Raw genomic sequence first — 14,650 nt, forward strand, 5'->3', positions numbered from 1 at the left:
AATCAAATGTATTTAATATTTTTTTGTTCTAGTAAATATTTCGGCCATTAAAGGGGTTTCAAGACTATTTAGTCTATTGAGCCTATGTTCAATTCGTACTTACATTTAATTCCTTAAACGAAGTCCTGGAAGCTGATCCGATAGAAATAAAGCCCTGAAATTTTAATATTTTCTATTAGATTTTAATATTTATGCCATTGATTTTCATCCAAGAGTGATTGTATTAAAATTGAATATTTTTCATTACATTTTGATATAAATATGAAAATATTTAAATTTAATATATTTCATATTTAAATTTAATATATTTCATATTTAAATTTAATATGTTTCATATATAAAGTTAACATGCTTCATTTTTAAAATTAATATGTTTTATATAATTAATATTCTAATATGTTTCAAATTTAATTTAGAAAATAGTTTATGCTTAAATTTAATATGTTTCCTATTTATATTGAGTATATTTCATTTTTAAGCTAATTGGTTTTTATTTTGCCTGCGCGGACTACATTTCAAGTCCTCATGGTGTGAATTGGTTAAAGTTTTCAACTAGAAATAATCGCAACATGAGTAGGACTGCATTGGTTGTGATTATGCCCCTGCGCTAAGATAATTTAAGCAGTTGGGAATTCGAGGGACATAAAAAAAATAATATACACATAGTTGAAATAAATACAAAAAATATTTAATTTCGTTTAATATGGAATATTTAAAATAAAATGTTTTTCCTTTTCATTTTAAAACAATAATTTTGAAATCGAGTCATAATAATATTCAATTTAAATATGAAACATATTAAACTACAAACATAATATATATTATGTTTATTTTTAAGTGTTTTGTATTAAGATTAAATATTCCATTTTAATACAATTATGTTTGAATCAAAGTGAATTCTATTTTATTTTGCTATGTTTGTATTTAAAAATCGCATTTTAAATTCAAATATGTGTGTAGTTATTTTAAATATGCCTTTTTTCTATCAGTTTACTTACATTTAATTCCTTACAGGAAGTCCTGGAATTTTTCCAGTTACCGTCACATTTGTTGCAGCTGGAAGCTGATCTATAAGCAAATAAAAAATAATACAAATAAATAATGTGCGTGTTCCTTTTCAGCTATTGTATGTTAATAAATAATAAGATATTTACATACAGCCTGTGGTATCATAAGTGAAATGAATACTTCTTAAGTGATGCCAAAATACCAGCAAATATATGAAAAAAAAATGCGCTCCAACTGATCCCATTAATTTGGCTTATCCGCGGCACGTGTAATTAACATCAGCTCGAGCCAAACTAATAAGCCAGTCAGCCCAGGCAGAAGGCCAAGGAAAAACAAAAAAAAACACAAAAAAACGTCGAAGCAGCCGAGCAGCCAAGTTCGAGTCCGGGACAGAGCGCCCAAGACAGGGCAGAAGCGAAAAAGAGCCAAGAAAAAGAGCCGCGAAATAGAGCCAAGAACCAAGAACAAGTCGAAGCGAAGTGAAGCGAGATTAATGGATTTAATCGCGATGAAAGCGCGAAATTTTTCTGCAAACTTGTGATAAGCGGCAGCGATAACCGGCGGATAAATTGAGGCTCATTAGGGCTGCTCCCACCACCACCAGAGCAGTCGCTGTGCAAAAAATACCTATAAAAGCGCCACACTGTCCAGTCAACGAGCACAGTCAGTCACAGGCAAAGTCAGTCAGTTCAAGATTCTTGCAAGCAATTCAGTCCGACAACTAAAATAAAATGAATATCCAGAAGAGAATTCTGCTGCTCCTGGGGGCTGTGCTGTTTGCGCAGAGCATCTCGGCCAGGAGTGCCGCACCTGTCTTCGGCCAGCCCCTGTGGCAGTTCCAGTTCCCGGAGAAGTCGCCGAGTAACCAGGACGATCCCAGCGAGGCCCCGGAGCCACGACTCATTGGCGCTGTGGATGTGGGCTACGAGGATGATTTGGTGGCTGATCAGCAGCTGCAACAGCTGCTTCTGCTGTCGTCCGGCCTGAGTCCGGCCCAGCTGCTGCAGCGCTATCAGCCCCGGCATCAGGGCCAGGATGGCAATGCACGTCACTTCTATCCCGGCAAAAATGGCAACGGCGGCGGCGGCAGCACCACCATCCTGATTTTAGGACAAGGACTTCCCAACATCACGACCACCACCACCACCACCAACAACAACAACCTGACCAGCGCTACACCGGCCACTACTACCACGGGGGGCACCCGCCTTGGCGAGTACATTCGCAGCCCGATCGCCTATCCGGGCGGCTTGCCCATGCAGTACTTCCGCACACGCCAGGACGAGGCGTCCCCGCTGCCATACGCCGGCCTGTACGGCTGGAACGAGGCAGCTCTCTATGGGGCAGCGTTGGACGGACGTTTGGGCGGCGGCTTGGACGGCGGATTGGCTGGCGGCTTCAGCGGTTTGCCTGCTGGCTTCGGTGGCTCGGCATTCGCCGGTGGTGTGCCCCTGGTGCCCGTCACCATTGGCAACGAGGTTCGCTACGTGCCGCTCAATCTGCGCATGTTCCGACAGCTGGCCAGCATGCCGTTGCCCATGCCCATCAGAGAGAGCGACGAGGAGCGCCCCAACGACGAGGATCTGGCCGCGACAATTGCTGACGACTCGGAGCCCGAGCAGCCCATTGAGACGCTCACCAATGGCGCTGCCGAAGGAACCCCACAGGTGACCCGGCTGGGTCAGCGGCTGAGGCAGCGTCCCATGATGAGGAGGAACCCGCTGCAGAGCTTTGCCCAGAACATCCGTCGAGTGCAGTACCTTTGAGGCGGAACTCGGTACTCGGAACAATGTCCCCCCCCCCCCTACGAGATCAACGAAATGGCAATGACTTCTACTATCTAAGAACATTTTTTTTTTATATAAATTTACAGCAATTGCAAGAGAATATTTAATGGAAATAAAACTTTAATTTGGTTAAACTCAACTGACGGTTTACGGATCACAATTGCTGCCAAAACTAATACCCAGATACACAGATATATATTCTATATATATTTTATATTTTCGGCAGAGTTTCGATCCACTTTAAAGAAACAAAAAAAAATGCAGAAAGTGCAAAATGCAAAAGTTTATTTTTTATGCAAACGAAAGTCTTCATTTTGGGGCTTCAGTCTGGGCCTGGGCCCAATAATATTAAGTTGATAAGTTTTTCCATTGCCCGGATGGCAAACTTTTCAATTTGTGAGGAGTTCTGCTTATTAGCCATAAACATTTTACATGCTGCCAGGCCAAAAGTTTTCGGAGTCAGAGTCAGAGTCAGAGCCAGGCACAGGCACAGATAAAAAGAGAAGGCAGGCCAGCCGAGGGATTGTCCAATGAAATAGATGTGCTAAGTAGATCAACTTTAACTTGCTCCAAAAACAATTCAATCACTCAACAAAGCCAAAGCCAAAGCGAAAGGAAAGAATGGTACACTATAAGTGAGTGGGATGGCAGAGGGGTGGGAAGGCTGGAGGAACGAGTGCATTCGAGTGCCAGACTGTCAAATTATCTGGCAAAATGTTTGTGGGGGGGGGAAGGCCTTCCTCCTGGGCAAATGAAGAATTTCCAAATGGCAAATGTAAATGGGGCAAAAACGGAGGCAGAGACTGAGGCAACTTCCACTTAGTTTTCTACTTCTGGGTGTACCTCAGGCTGTGTAGCCCCTTCCGCCCTCTGGCTGCCCCTTTTTGAGGATGTGTCTAATTGATGGCAACATTCTTATGCAATGCGCCTGGTTTCCAAGCTGTCTGTCTCTGTCGCTGTCTCTGTCCCAGTGTCAATAATACTAACAGATAGATAGATAGACGCCTCCACACCCCACTGGTAAGGAACCAAACCAAAGTGAGACACAATAACAAATTAAATAAATATAAGAAGCTTTTAAGTTAATAGAAAATTCTATAATTGAATTTGCACAAACATCAGGCATCCTCTGACCCACAACCCACAACCAGGACAAGAACTCGAGCCAGGACACTCGCAGACTTACGTATTTAATCAGAAATGCAAGAAAAATAATAACTGAAAATGGAACTGGAAATTGTTCAAAAATAACAGACACAAAGACACATTTTAACAGGGCCATGCTGGTATTAAATTATTGATTGCACTTGGGATGCCAGTATGGGCTATGGGCTAAGCACAAATTGACGAACATCAAATGCCAAATTATGCAAAATATAAATGAATATTTGTGTGCAATTTTAATTGGCTTTTTGCATTTCTTTCAAGTTTATTTTGTTGCCTTAAAATGTATTTAATCAGAAACTAAAGGGATGTGATGCTGCTCAAAGGAAATTGGAGAGAGAGGCAGAGAGAGAGGGAGAGAGCGACACTGAAGCTGATAATTATCAATTTAATTGGAGAGTCCTTTGTATTTGAAATATTTTCATAGTCTTTGCCTGTGAGTTAAAAGTTCGAATTACAATAAATTGAGCAAGAAAATGTGCGCACATTTAAATGAGTTAAAGAAGAATTTAAGCTACAGAAGAAACGGCAGCTTTTGGGTAAAATAATAAAAGCATTTTCAGCTGGCAATTGCAAAATAGTAGAAAATCCGGCGTGCCACCACTTGACCCACACAGACGGACGAGTCGGAGGAGTAACTATGCCGACTGCGGCGCACCGCAAGTGTTAAAGTAAAAATAATAATAAGGATAACAGCAAATATCAGACGAGCAGTTTTAGGGTACGTCGAGCTATTGACACAACACTTTGGATGATTACAGAAAAACATTTTGCGACTTGGGTGTTAAAGTTGAGAGCTGCTGCTCGACACAAACAGACACACAGACAGACACCCAGGCAGACACATGTACGTAGTCGGAGCAGCCAAGTATCTGAGTATCTGAGTATCTTTGTACTTGTCAGAACTGTCTTTGGGCGAAGTGCGAGTGCGAGTGCGAATGAGAGTGCGTGTGCGTGAGGGTGTTGCATGTAAGTACGTGTGCGTGTGCCAGTGGGTGAGTAAGAGAGTTCTGTGGGAAGAAACACTTTTCAAGATTAAAACAAAAAGATTTAAGTGAATTATGTTAAAGTTATTTGCCTTGTGCGTCTCACGCACTCTCCGCCACACTCGACACTCGACACTCGCATAGTGCCATAGCCACATAGCCCCCATGGCCACAGATACGGATACACATACTCCAGCTCCAGCTCCAGCTGCAGATACGGATACGGATACCCACGGCTACAGTAAGTGAGAGTCTGATACCGAGAATCGGACAGGGCACAGAGGACAGAGCGGACTAAGACTGGTCCATGTAATATAAATATGTGCATAAAAATAAATACGCACCAGTATATTGTAGATAGCGCTCTTCCCAGAGCCAAAGCCGGGCAGGGGGCAGAGCACAAATTCGTTTATTTATTTATACAGTACGAATATACAGAGCAATGTTTGCCTGCCGCCTGCCTGCCTGCCACTGCCTGCCTGCCTGTTCTGAGTTGTATCTTTGAGATACGCTTGCACGAGTTTTTCCCTTTGCCAGCCACAGATTTATGTGAATACGCATGTTTATTGTCGAGTTTATTAGATTTGATTTACTACACACACAGAGACACATGCTAGTGAATAATTCTAGCAGAGAGAAAGAACTTTCACTTCGGCATCCGATAGATAGATAGATACATGAGTGGGCCCCAGCCCTGACACCGGCTTCCCGTTCTACCTTTTCTTCTAATGATTGCATGTCATGGATTGGCATATCCATCATCAGCATCACGCAATGCGGGTGAAATCTTTTAATTGCACTTTGCGTGGTTCGATCTTATAAGAGCAGACGTCTCCATGGCTGGGGAAGACATTGTGCCGGGAAATCTCGCAGCATGAAGATCCCTCAGAGTGGCCTTTGGCTGCTCATCGGCCTCACAGCAGTGAGTGAAGCACGACGAAGCGGTGAGTCAGGGAACCCCTTCAACCACACTCGATACTGAACAGCACCTCTTTTTGGTCACCCACAGCCTATCGACTGCCCCAAATGCAAGGACGTAGTGCTGGCTCCACCACCGCTGCCGCTGCTGCTGTCCCAGCTGCAGAGAGTGTGGGCTCTGGTCGGGATTTGCTGAAGAAGTTCATGCTGTTGCGGGGCATGTTCCAGCAGCCGCCGAGCGACAATGTTATCGTGATCACGCAGCCCACATCGACGACCACGACAACAACGGGCACGCCCACGCCCACAACCACCACGACAACGACAACCACAACAACTACGAATAATTCCAGATCCATGGATCGTGGCAGACAGTTTGAAGATGTGGAACTCGTAGAGCTGCCAGCGCCCACAATGACAGGAGTCGACGTTCAAGAGGGCTTGGATTTACCCCCAGATGAGGCACATTCAGCCGGCACACTGCCACAGCGAAAACAGTCGCCTGCCAAAGCACACAAGAGAAGACCAAGCTAAAGAAGAACTTTCAGGCACAGCAGCAGCAGCAGCAGCAGCAGCACCAACTCCGCTCCAAGAAGGCCCATCATCATCGTCACGTCCGCAAGTCCCAACCCCAGTCCCAGCCCCAGCCCCAGCAGAAGAAGAACAAGTCGAGGACACAGCTCAAGAAGAAGAAGAAGAAGAATCCTAAGAATCAGCAGCAGAGGAACTCGAGCTCGGGCAACGAACAGAGGCAGTCGGCAGTCAATTTCATTGAGCCCTACCACAATGAGCACGCCCAGCCCCAAACATCTCAGTCTGTCGCCGACTCGCGTCTGCAGCGCATCTGGCGACGCCTCCAGCTGACCAACTGAACAATTCCCCAATATGGTACACACATACATACAGATATACATATATAGACATCTATTTATACCCGTACTCAAAAAAGAGTTAAGGGGTATATTAGATTTGTGGTAAAAGTGGATGTGTGTAACGCAGAAAAGGAAACAATAAAGTATATATATTCTTGATCAGCATCAATAGCCGAGTCTCTATCTGTATGTGCATGCTCACAAATTTCTATACTGACTGAGTACGGGTATGAGTAGAGTCGCGTCCCGAGAAGTGTTTCCACACGTTCCTTCTCGTTTTTTTCTAGCGTTAAGTGATGAAGCATCCAAAATATTTCAAATTATTGTATTACACCTACAGAGACCATAGAAATTAGCAATCAGCAGATTTAAAAGATTAAAATCTTGGCAATAAAAAAAAGCAACTTTAAATACATTTAGAAAATGTGTTGCTACTTTTAGAATGAGTTTATTTACAGCAAATATTTTGCTAGATTTCTCCAACTTGCATAAGAAAGAATTGCAGAATATTGTTAACTTTCTTTGAAATAATTCCATGAAATTACGAGTGTGAAACAGGTTTCTGCATCGGGGAACTTTTTTTCACAGCTTACGCAGAATTTCTCAAACAGGTTTCAGGAAGTTTCTTCACAAAATATTTACAGAATTTAGTTAATTTGCTTATTAAGATATATTTTTGTTTCGAAATTCTATGTCTGTTCTGAGCTTTGTTAAACTTTGGGAAAACTCCTTAGACACCAGATTTGAATGCATCTGTGATTATATTTTGATAAGTTCGAAGAATTTTACCAAAAGTATTTCGCACTCCATTCAATCCCAGATAAATTCACTGAAAAGATGTGCAACTTTTCATGCGAAAAAGGCAAATAAAAGAGAATCAAATCTCTTGTTTGGGAGCTTGAGAAGTCTTAAAGTTTTCACTTTAGCATATTTCATGAAACATTTTGGCAATTATATATATTCCTTTAACACATACAGATGCATGTACAATATACTTTAAATATAATGTTGTTGAACCTAAAAGTTTTCGCGTCGCACTTACAAAAAAAAAAAAACAACGCACGCCGAAAAATCCCTTTTCTCCTTGGAGAACAATTTTGGAAACAGAGAGGGATGTATGTAGCTGTGGCAACGGTTTGGATTAGGCCAAGTCAATGGCCACGTGGTATATGTACCGCATATATACATATATATGTATGTACAAAAAGGGGAAAAAGGCCAGACAAAATATGCGAACATGATATCCTGGCTGTGGCAAGTTCAAGGATGTTTGGCACGCCCATGAACTCGTGAGGCGGCGCGGAGCTGGAGCTGGAGCCGGTGCCGGACCCAGGGTGCCACGGCAGTCAAAGAAAAGGAGTAAAATGGCACGGACCGCTTGTTCATTTGTCTGCCTTCATGCCTCTTCAGGGCAGCAGACTTCCCCCTTCCACCCACTATAAATACAAAGATATGTATGTATTTTTTTTTGTGTAAGAAATTTGTGTAAACTGGCAAATTACGCATAAATACGCTAGAGGAGAAGACGTAACAATAAAGCGAAAAAGAAAAGGACAGCATCGGGGCAATTGAACCCGCGAACCCGCTGCTTGATTTGCTGCTGTGCGGCGTGGCGCGGCGCGGCTCGGATCTGTCGGGTTAGATGAAATTTATGTCTAGATCGACCAGATACCGGTGCGAGTGAAGCGGGCAGCGGCAACGGCAGACAAAGAACTGGTTTCCATCGAATGATTCGCTCTGATGAACCATCTTCGGGCTAGAGGTCAGTCCATCTCTGCTGGGCCAAACATTAAAGCGAACTGGACAGACAAGATCTGCGACAGGTTGCATGTCGGATCTCTAGCCCAGTTCTCTCGGCTCAGCAAGAGCCCTAAACAGAGCTTGTGGCAACGAGAAAGCTTCAATGCCCGAGCACACAGAATGGCAAAAGAATGACAAATAAATGCGTGATTTTAGTGGGAGCAAAAAGAGACGCAAGGCAAACAATGTCGCAGCCCAAAATTCCCGGTCAAAAGTCATAACTATTTTTATACCCGTACTCAAAAAAGAGTTAAGGGGTATATTAGATTTGTGGTAAAAGTGGATGTGTATAACGCAGAGAAGGGAACGTTTCCGACCCCACAAAGTATATTTATTCTTGATCAGCATCAATAGCCGAGTCGATAGAGCCATGTCTGTCTGTCCGTCCGTCTGTCCGTCTCGATGAGCGCCTGGATCTCAGAGACTATAAGAGCTAGGGCAACCAAATTTGGTTTCCAGACTCATGTGATATCACACTGCTACAAGTGTATTTCAAAATTTCGCCCCGCCCCCTTCCGCCCACACAAAGGACGAAAATCTGTGGCAGGCACAGTTTTAAAGATACGATAAAACTAAAAACGCAGTATCGTAGAGAATGACCATATCTACCAGATTGCCGAATCTGAATCAGATCGGATTATAATTATATCCAGAATGAAGAAATTAATTATCTGTTGGTTTCCCCGCCTACTTCAGCTAGAACCCGCTACTCATTCTCTTTCTCGCTCGCACACTCTGCCGCGTTCGGTGCGCGAGCAACCCGTAGCGTAGGAGATGTAGAATATGAATGGTACATCTATAATCAACATGTTAGATATAAAAAATACATTGTAGGTGTATATGTAGATGTAGATAACAGATGTAGCAAAAAAATGTAAAGTGTAAAGTTTTTTTTTTTCAATTTTAAAATTCTAAAAAATTATATGCTCAAAAATGTATATACTGACTGAATACTGGTATAAGTAGAGTCGCGTCCCCAGAAGCGACTCACACGTTCCTTCTCGTTTATAAGTATTTATATTATATATTATATTTATTTTATCTTATCTTCGTTTGACTTTTGGTCGAACGGCAGCAGAATTAATTTACTCTCAGCTGGCAGCAGGAAGATTTGATGCCTTGATGCCCCAATTTTCGTGAAAACTCAGGTACAGTCAATAAAATGATTTGCCGCTGTTGGAAAATACATAATACCGAACTCATGGACGAGGATAAATGAAGCTGAAATTGTTGAATTAGCCAAAAACAATTTATTTCGCGTATTGAGATGTAGAAACGAGCTAAAATACAGTTCAAATTTTGCATATGGAAATTGTTGCTTTTGTTGTACGAGGCCGGACGCATGTTTCCTGGAGAGCAGAGCTGATTGATCCGTTTCCGTGTCCGGGTATGTGACATGGGAACGGGAGGTCAGACGCGAAGAAGGTATATAGAAAAAAAACTCACCTGGGGCCAGCCCACTTGGATAGATCTGGACGTGGATTGGAATCCTCGGACTTCGAAAGTTTCAATGGTGCAGAAATTATATGAGCAGATGAAACAGGTCCGTCAAAACTCCTGGCTACCATCGAAGAACATTGCGGGGTGTTGAAATTCCAGTCTCGTTTCCTGTTTCCCTCTGCCTGAAAGCATTACTACTACAGTTCCAGGAGCGATAGCATAGAGGAGGAGACCAGGAGCAGACTACTTACGATATTGAATCCATATTGGGACAGTGCGATGGTGCAGAGGTGATGGCTGCGGCCCACCAACAAAAATTTCAAATTTAAAATAATATAAAACTGTTAGCGGAACAATTACATTTTTTTTTTTTTGGTTTGGGTGTCGGTTCGCTAATCCTCTCGAGCATCAGCAGGAGGATCCTTATTGGTATCACACTCTTTCGAAAATATGAAAGTTTTCGACTTTTCGACACGCGAGGAGACTAACCCCTGGTCGGGACACTTCTCGACGCTGGCCCTGCACTCAGACAAGACCTTGCACAGCTGCAACAGCTCCTCCTCACTGTCTTCCGGGGTTTCCTTTTGGCGGGACCGACGTGCGTTGCGTCTCGCCTTAATACGGACGGATATGGACGGCTTTGAGTACCCAAACTTCCTTTTGAAAACGTCCAACCTGCGCTGCGGCAACTGCTTTCTTCCGCAATCCTTCTTGCACTCGAGCTCCTTAAACCAGCGGAAAAGGGCAGGGCGGTTAGTTCCACCCTCCGGTGCCTTAAGATCAGAGGCATACGTGTCACCCCCGGTGCAGAGGGACTCATTCGCAGTGTCCAGGGTGCAGCTGCCACTGGTCATCAGTTCGCGATCTTCGCTTCGATCTTCAAGGCGCTCCTCTTGTGTTTCCTCTCTAGCATCCTTACTGGAATCACACTCCTTCGACTTTTCGACACGCGAGGAGACTAATCCCTGGTCGGGACACTTCTCGACGCTGGCCCTGCACTCAGACAAGACCTTGCACAGCTGCAACAGCTCCTCCTCACTGTCTTCCGGGGTCTTCTTTTGGCGGGACCGACGTACGCTGCGTCTCGCTTTAATACGGAAGGATATGGACGGCTTTGGGTACCCAAACTTCCTTTTAAACCCGTGCAACCTGCGCTGCTGCAACTGCTTTCTTCCGCAATCCTTCTTCTGCTCGAGCTCCTTAAACCTGCGGAAAGAGCCAAGGCGGAATTCCCTCAAATTCAGAGAGGGCGGAAAGTTACTTCCACCCTCCGATGCTTCAAGATCAGAGGCATACTTGTCATCCCCGGTGCTGAGGGACTTCAAGAGGGACTCCCTCCCAATGTCCAGGGTGCAGCTGCTACTGATCATCAGTTCGCGATCTGCGCTTCGATCTTCAAGGAGCTCCTCTGGTGTTTCCTCTCTAGCATCAGCAGGAGGATCCTTACTGGAATCACACTCCTTCGACTTTTCGACACGCGAGGAGACTAATCCCTGGTCGGGACACTTCTCGACCCTGGCCCTGCACTCAGACAAGACCTTGCACAGCTGCAACATCTCCTCCTCACTGTCTTCCGGGGTCTCCTTTTGGCGGGACCGACGTGCGCTGCGTCTCGCCTTAATACGGACGGATATGGACGGCTTTGAGTACCCAAACTTCCTTTTGAAAACGTCCAACCTGCGCTGCGGCAACTGCTTTCTTCCGCAATCCTTCTTCCGCTCGAGCTCCTTAAACCAGCTGAAAAGGGCAGGGCGGTTAGTTCCACCCTCCGATGCCTCAAGATCAGAGGCATACGCGTCACCCCCGGTGCAGAGGGACTCCCTCGCAGTGTCCAGGGTGCAGCTGCTGCTGGTCGTCAGTTCGCGATCTTCGCTTCGATCATCAAGGAGCTCCGTGTCCTCTGGTGTTTCAGTGTTTATGACGTAGGTCCTGCAGCTGTGGTAGGACTTCAGACTGTCGGTGGGTGAAGTCCCTCCCTTGATAAGGGTGGACTCCGAGATGTCACTGCAATCGCCGATAGATGCGGCCGGTACAAGGGTCCCTGTCTCACTTCGCCAATCCTCTTGGGAGCCCGACTTATTGCCATCTTCGAGGCTGAGACCTGCCATAGCATCTTCCAGTTCCTCCAGTTTCCGGCAGAAGCTCGCCATAGTTTCGGTTTCGGTGTCAGTGTCCAAGAACTCACCAACATCCTCTCGATTGCCCACCAGGGTGCAGGATGATGTGTCTGTGTCCGTGTCGGCATCTGCTACGAGTGGAACCAGAGTGCGATTGGTGAGTCCCGCAGTCGACTCCTCTGAGTCGCTCAGGTCACGTGTACGACGGCCCAACAGCTGCTTGCGATCCACCACTTCGCCCTTCTGGTTCTGTCGAGCTATAAAAGCCATTGCGCTGGCCTTGAGTGCCGTTGGTAAGGATCACAAGCAGGACGGGAGACGCGTGTGGGAAGATTGCACAGAAAAATGCAAAATAAAAAAAAATTAAAAAATAAATTCTACTGAATTTTTTCAGATGATGTTTTCCGTTTGTTGTGTTTTAGGTGAATGATTTTGTACTGAGGAATCGAGTGACGTGGGGGGGTTGTGTGCCCCGACAGAGCTTGGCAAATGGTACTAGATTTCGGGTTTTTTCCTCTGTGTGTTTCTCATCTCTGACGAATCAATAATCAGTTTAAAAATAAGTGTATATAAACTATCGATTCCGAAACGATTCATTCTGTCTGTTAAATACATCAAATACGAGGGCTAAGGCTGAGACTGAGGCTGAGGCTGAGGCTGGAGGGTGAGCCGCTGCCGCTGCCGCAGCCTCTCCTCTCAGCAGATTGAACTGTCACTAGCACGCAGACACATCAGGTGCTGGGATGCAGGGGCAGGGGCAGGGCTGTTGAATATAAATTCAATCCAATGTTATTTGAGTAAGTTCTCGACTGTTGAAGTCCACTGAATTCTGCCCCTGCAGTAACCAAACTATTTGTATACGAATATCACAATTTAATTTACATTCGCATTCATTACTGAAAATATCAAATCTCCCCCCCACCACCCACCAACACCCCCCACCAAAAATCATCAACCTTTTGAGATAAATTCTGTGCCTAAGCGAGGTCTCAAGTTTCAGACAAAAATCACAATCGATACGTTGAGCCGTCGTCATGGCTCCACAGAGTCACCAACTCCTGCTCCCACCCCCACTCCTGCTCCATTTCTATGCTCGCTTTTGTATGCTTTTTGTGGTAAAACAGTAGGAACAAAAAAAAAATGAAGACGAGCGATGGGGTGGAGTGGGGAAAAGGATATTGAAAAAGGCGCCGCATAGAAGAAACTTTTTTCATTTTTAGTTTGTCAAGTTGGCACAAAGGGCGGCGATGGCGATGGCGCTGGCGATGCCGCTCCAAGTTTCTCTACCAAAAGCTTTCGGCACAAGAGGGGGGGGGGGGGACAACTTAACATTTGCACGCTCAAAAAACGCCACAAAAAAGGAGTCAAGCGGTGAAGGGGGCGGGGCCCGTCGAGGGAAGTGCCAAAGTTTGTACGTTGATGGGCGGGCAGGCAGTCTGAGGGAAGCGTTTCCGATCCCACAAACTACCTACAACGTACCTGCAAAACAATGATTATATATTTTATTTGCCATTAGATACCACTACGCATTAGCTAGCATACATTTACATGCATATTACGAGCCCAAATTTATTACATTTTAGCCCTGGACCTGCCATCGCCAACAGCTGCCAAGGCAAGACGACTAAAACGGACACAGCACAGCACAGTCCTTGGACCCTTCTCTGGGTAGCCACATCCAACACGTGCCAGTTATTAAAAATATACCTTAAATAAAATTAAATAGTCTAATGACTCACAAATATTTTGCATAAAGTCTCAGAGATTATAAAAATAAAATAAAATAAAATGACATATGACCGGAGGCCCCACTGTGGCACGGCGAACTAAGAGTATGGCCACAGAGATATCGCTTATGGATACAATTCACCGAAAGTCAAAACACACACCAACACACACAACCTTGTGTAGTAGGCGTGGCATACACATACACAGGGATACATACTACAATAGTAAATTGTTATAAATTATGCACGAGTGCGACAAAAGTGAAAGACCCGGAAACGAGGCAATTCAAAGGGTGGGTGGGGTTCCAAGAGCGGTTTCATTTCGAGGACGAGGACGTGGCAGTGGCAGTGGGAGATGTGGCCATACAAAGGCAATTGTATAATTGCATTTTAATATGATGACTGCTGCAGTTTTACTGCCCGCAGCATCAGCAATGCCAGTAATAGACGCAAGAAGTTGCAACTGCAACAAATCCGCAATAAACAGAAAGATGGAGAAGGAGAGAGAGAGAGAGAGAGAGTTCAGTGGAAGTGTGCGCACCTTTTTCTTTTTGGAGTAAATTTATTTTAGAGTGCAACAAAATAAATTAAATTTTTAATTTTAATGCTTGAAATTCTTTAATGCTTGACTTAATGGTTGCATCAGTTGATTAAACTACACTGATAGAAAAAAGGCATAGTAAAAATAACTACAATCAAATTTGAATTTAAGAAAATGCTTTTTTAATACAACAAAAAAACCAAAAAATAAAATGAATTGAGTTTTAAATTGAATATATATGACGATTCAAAATGATTGTTTTAAATTAAACAGTTAAAATCTTAGCGCAG

General features: G+C 44.3%; 3 protein-coding genes across 5 annotated transcripts; 2 read left to right on the forward strand and 1 right to left on the reverse strand.

The window, feature by feature from the left end:
* The first annotated feature begins 1,368 nt into the window (after positions 1 to 1,368).
* On the forward strand, positions 1,369 to 2,897 carry LOC111076447. Its single transcript, XM_022370255.2, has one exon. It carries the CDS (start codon positions 1,740 to 1,742, stop codon positions 2,772 to 2,774), a length of 1,035 nt encoding a protein of 344 aa, XP_022225947.2. The 5' UTR covers positions 1,369 to 1,739; the 3' UTR covers positions 2,775 to 2,897.
* Positions 2,898 to 5,819: 2,922 nt separating this feature from the next.
* Positions 5,820 to 6,735, forward strand: LOC111076453 (exocyst complex component 5). The gene is made up of 3 exons (XM_041595512.1): positions 5,820 to 5,889; positions 5,955 to 6,237; positions 6,336 to 6,735. The coding sequence occupies exons 1-3, from the start codon at positions 5,820 to 5,822 to the stop codon at positions 6,733 to 6,735; spliced, it is 753 nt and encodes a 250-aa protein (XP_041451446.1).
* A 3,030-nt stretch (positions 6,736 to 9,765) lies between these two features.
* On the reverse strand, positions 9,766 to 12,534 carry LOC111076444. 3 transcript variants are annotated; one of them, XM_022370250.2, is made up of 3 exons: positions 10,227 to 12,534; positions 9,982 to 10,153; positions 9,766 to 9,897 (listed from the first exon to the last, which is right to left on the reverse strand). In XM_022370250.2, the coding sequence occupies exon 1, from the start codon at positions 12,360 to 12,362 to the stop codon at positions 10,368 to 10,370; it is 1,995 nt and encodes a 664-aa protein (XP_022225942.2). In that variant the 5' UTR covers positions 12,363 to 12,534; the 3' UTR covers positions 9,766 to 9,897; positions 9,982 to 10,153; positions 10,227 to 10,367. The 3 variants fall into 3 exon arrangements, with proteins under 3 accessions (XP_022225942.2, XP_022225940.2, XP_022225941.2); XM_022370248.2 differs by having other exon boundaries at positions 9,982 to 10,157; XM_022370249.2 differs by having other exon boundaries at positions 9,982 to 10,169.
* Between the last annotated feature and the right edge of the window lie 2,116 nt (positions 12,535 to 14,650).

Source organism: Drosophila obscura, unplaced genomic scaffold (assembly GCF_018151105.1).
Source record: "Drosophila obscura isolate BZ-5 IFL unplaced genomic scaffold, ASM1815110v1 contig_73, whole genome shotgun sequence".
Taxonomy (NCBI): Eukaryota; Metazoa; Arthropoda; class Insecta; order Diptera; family Drosophilidae; genus Drosophila; species Drosophila obscura.

What these genes read in the sequence shown, in the direction of transcription:
- LOC111076453 (XM_041595512.1), top strand. Translation starts at nt 5,820, where the DNA reads ATGAAGATCCCTCAGAGTGGCCTTTGGCTGCTCATCGGCCTCACAGCA. An exon ending in GAGTGAAGCACGACGAAGCG is followed by an intron (nt 5,890 to 5,954) that starts GTGAGTCAGGGA and finishes GGTCACCCACAG; the next exon opens with CCTATCGACTGCCCCAAATG. An exon ending in TCCATGGATCGTGGCAGACA is followed by an intron (nt 6,238 to 6,335) that starts GTTTGAAGATGT and finishes AGGCACATTCAG; the next exon opens with CCGGCACACTGCCACAGCGA.
- LOC111076444 (XM_022370250.2), bottom strand. Translation starts at nt 12,362, where the DNA reads ATGGCTTTTATAGCTCGACAGAACCAGAAGGGCGAAGTGGTGGATCGC.
- LOC111076447 (XM_022370255.2), top strand. Translation starts at nt 1,740, where the DNA reads ATGAATATCCAGAAGAGAATTCTGCTGCTCCTGGGGGCTGTGCTGTTT.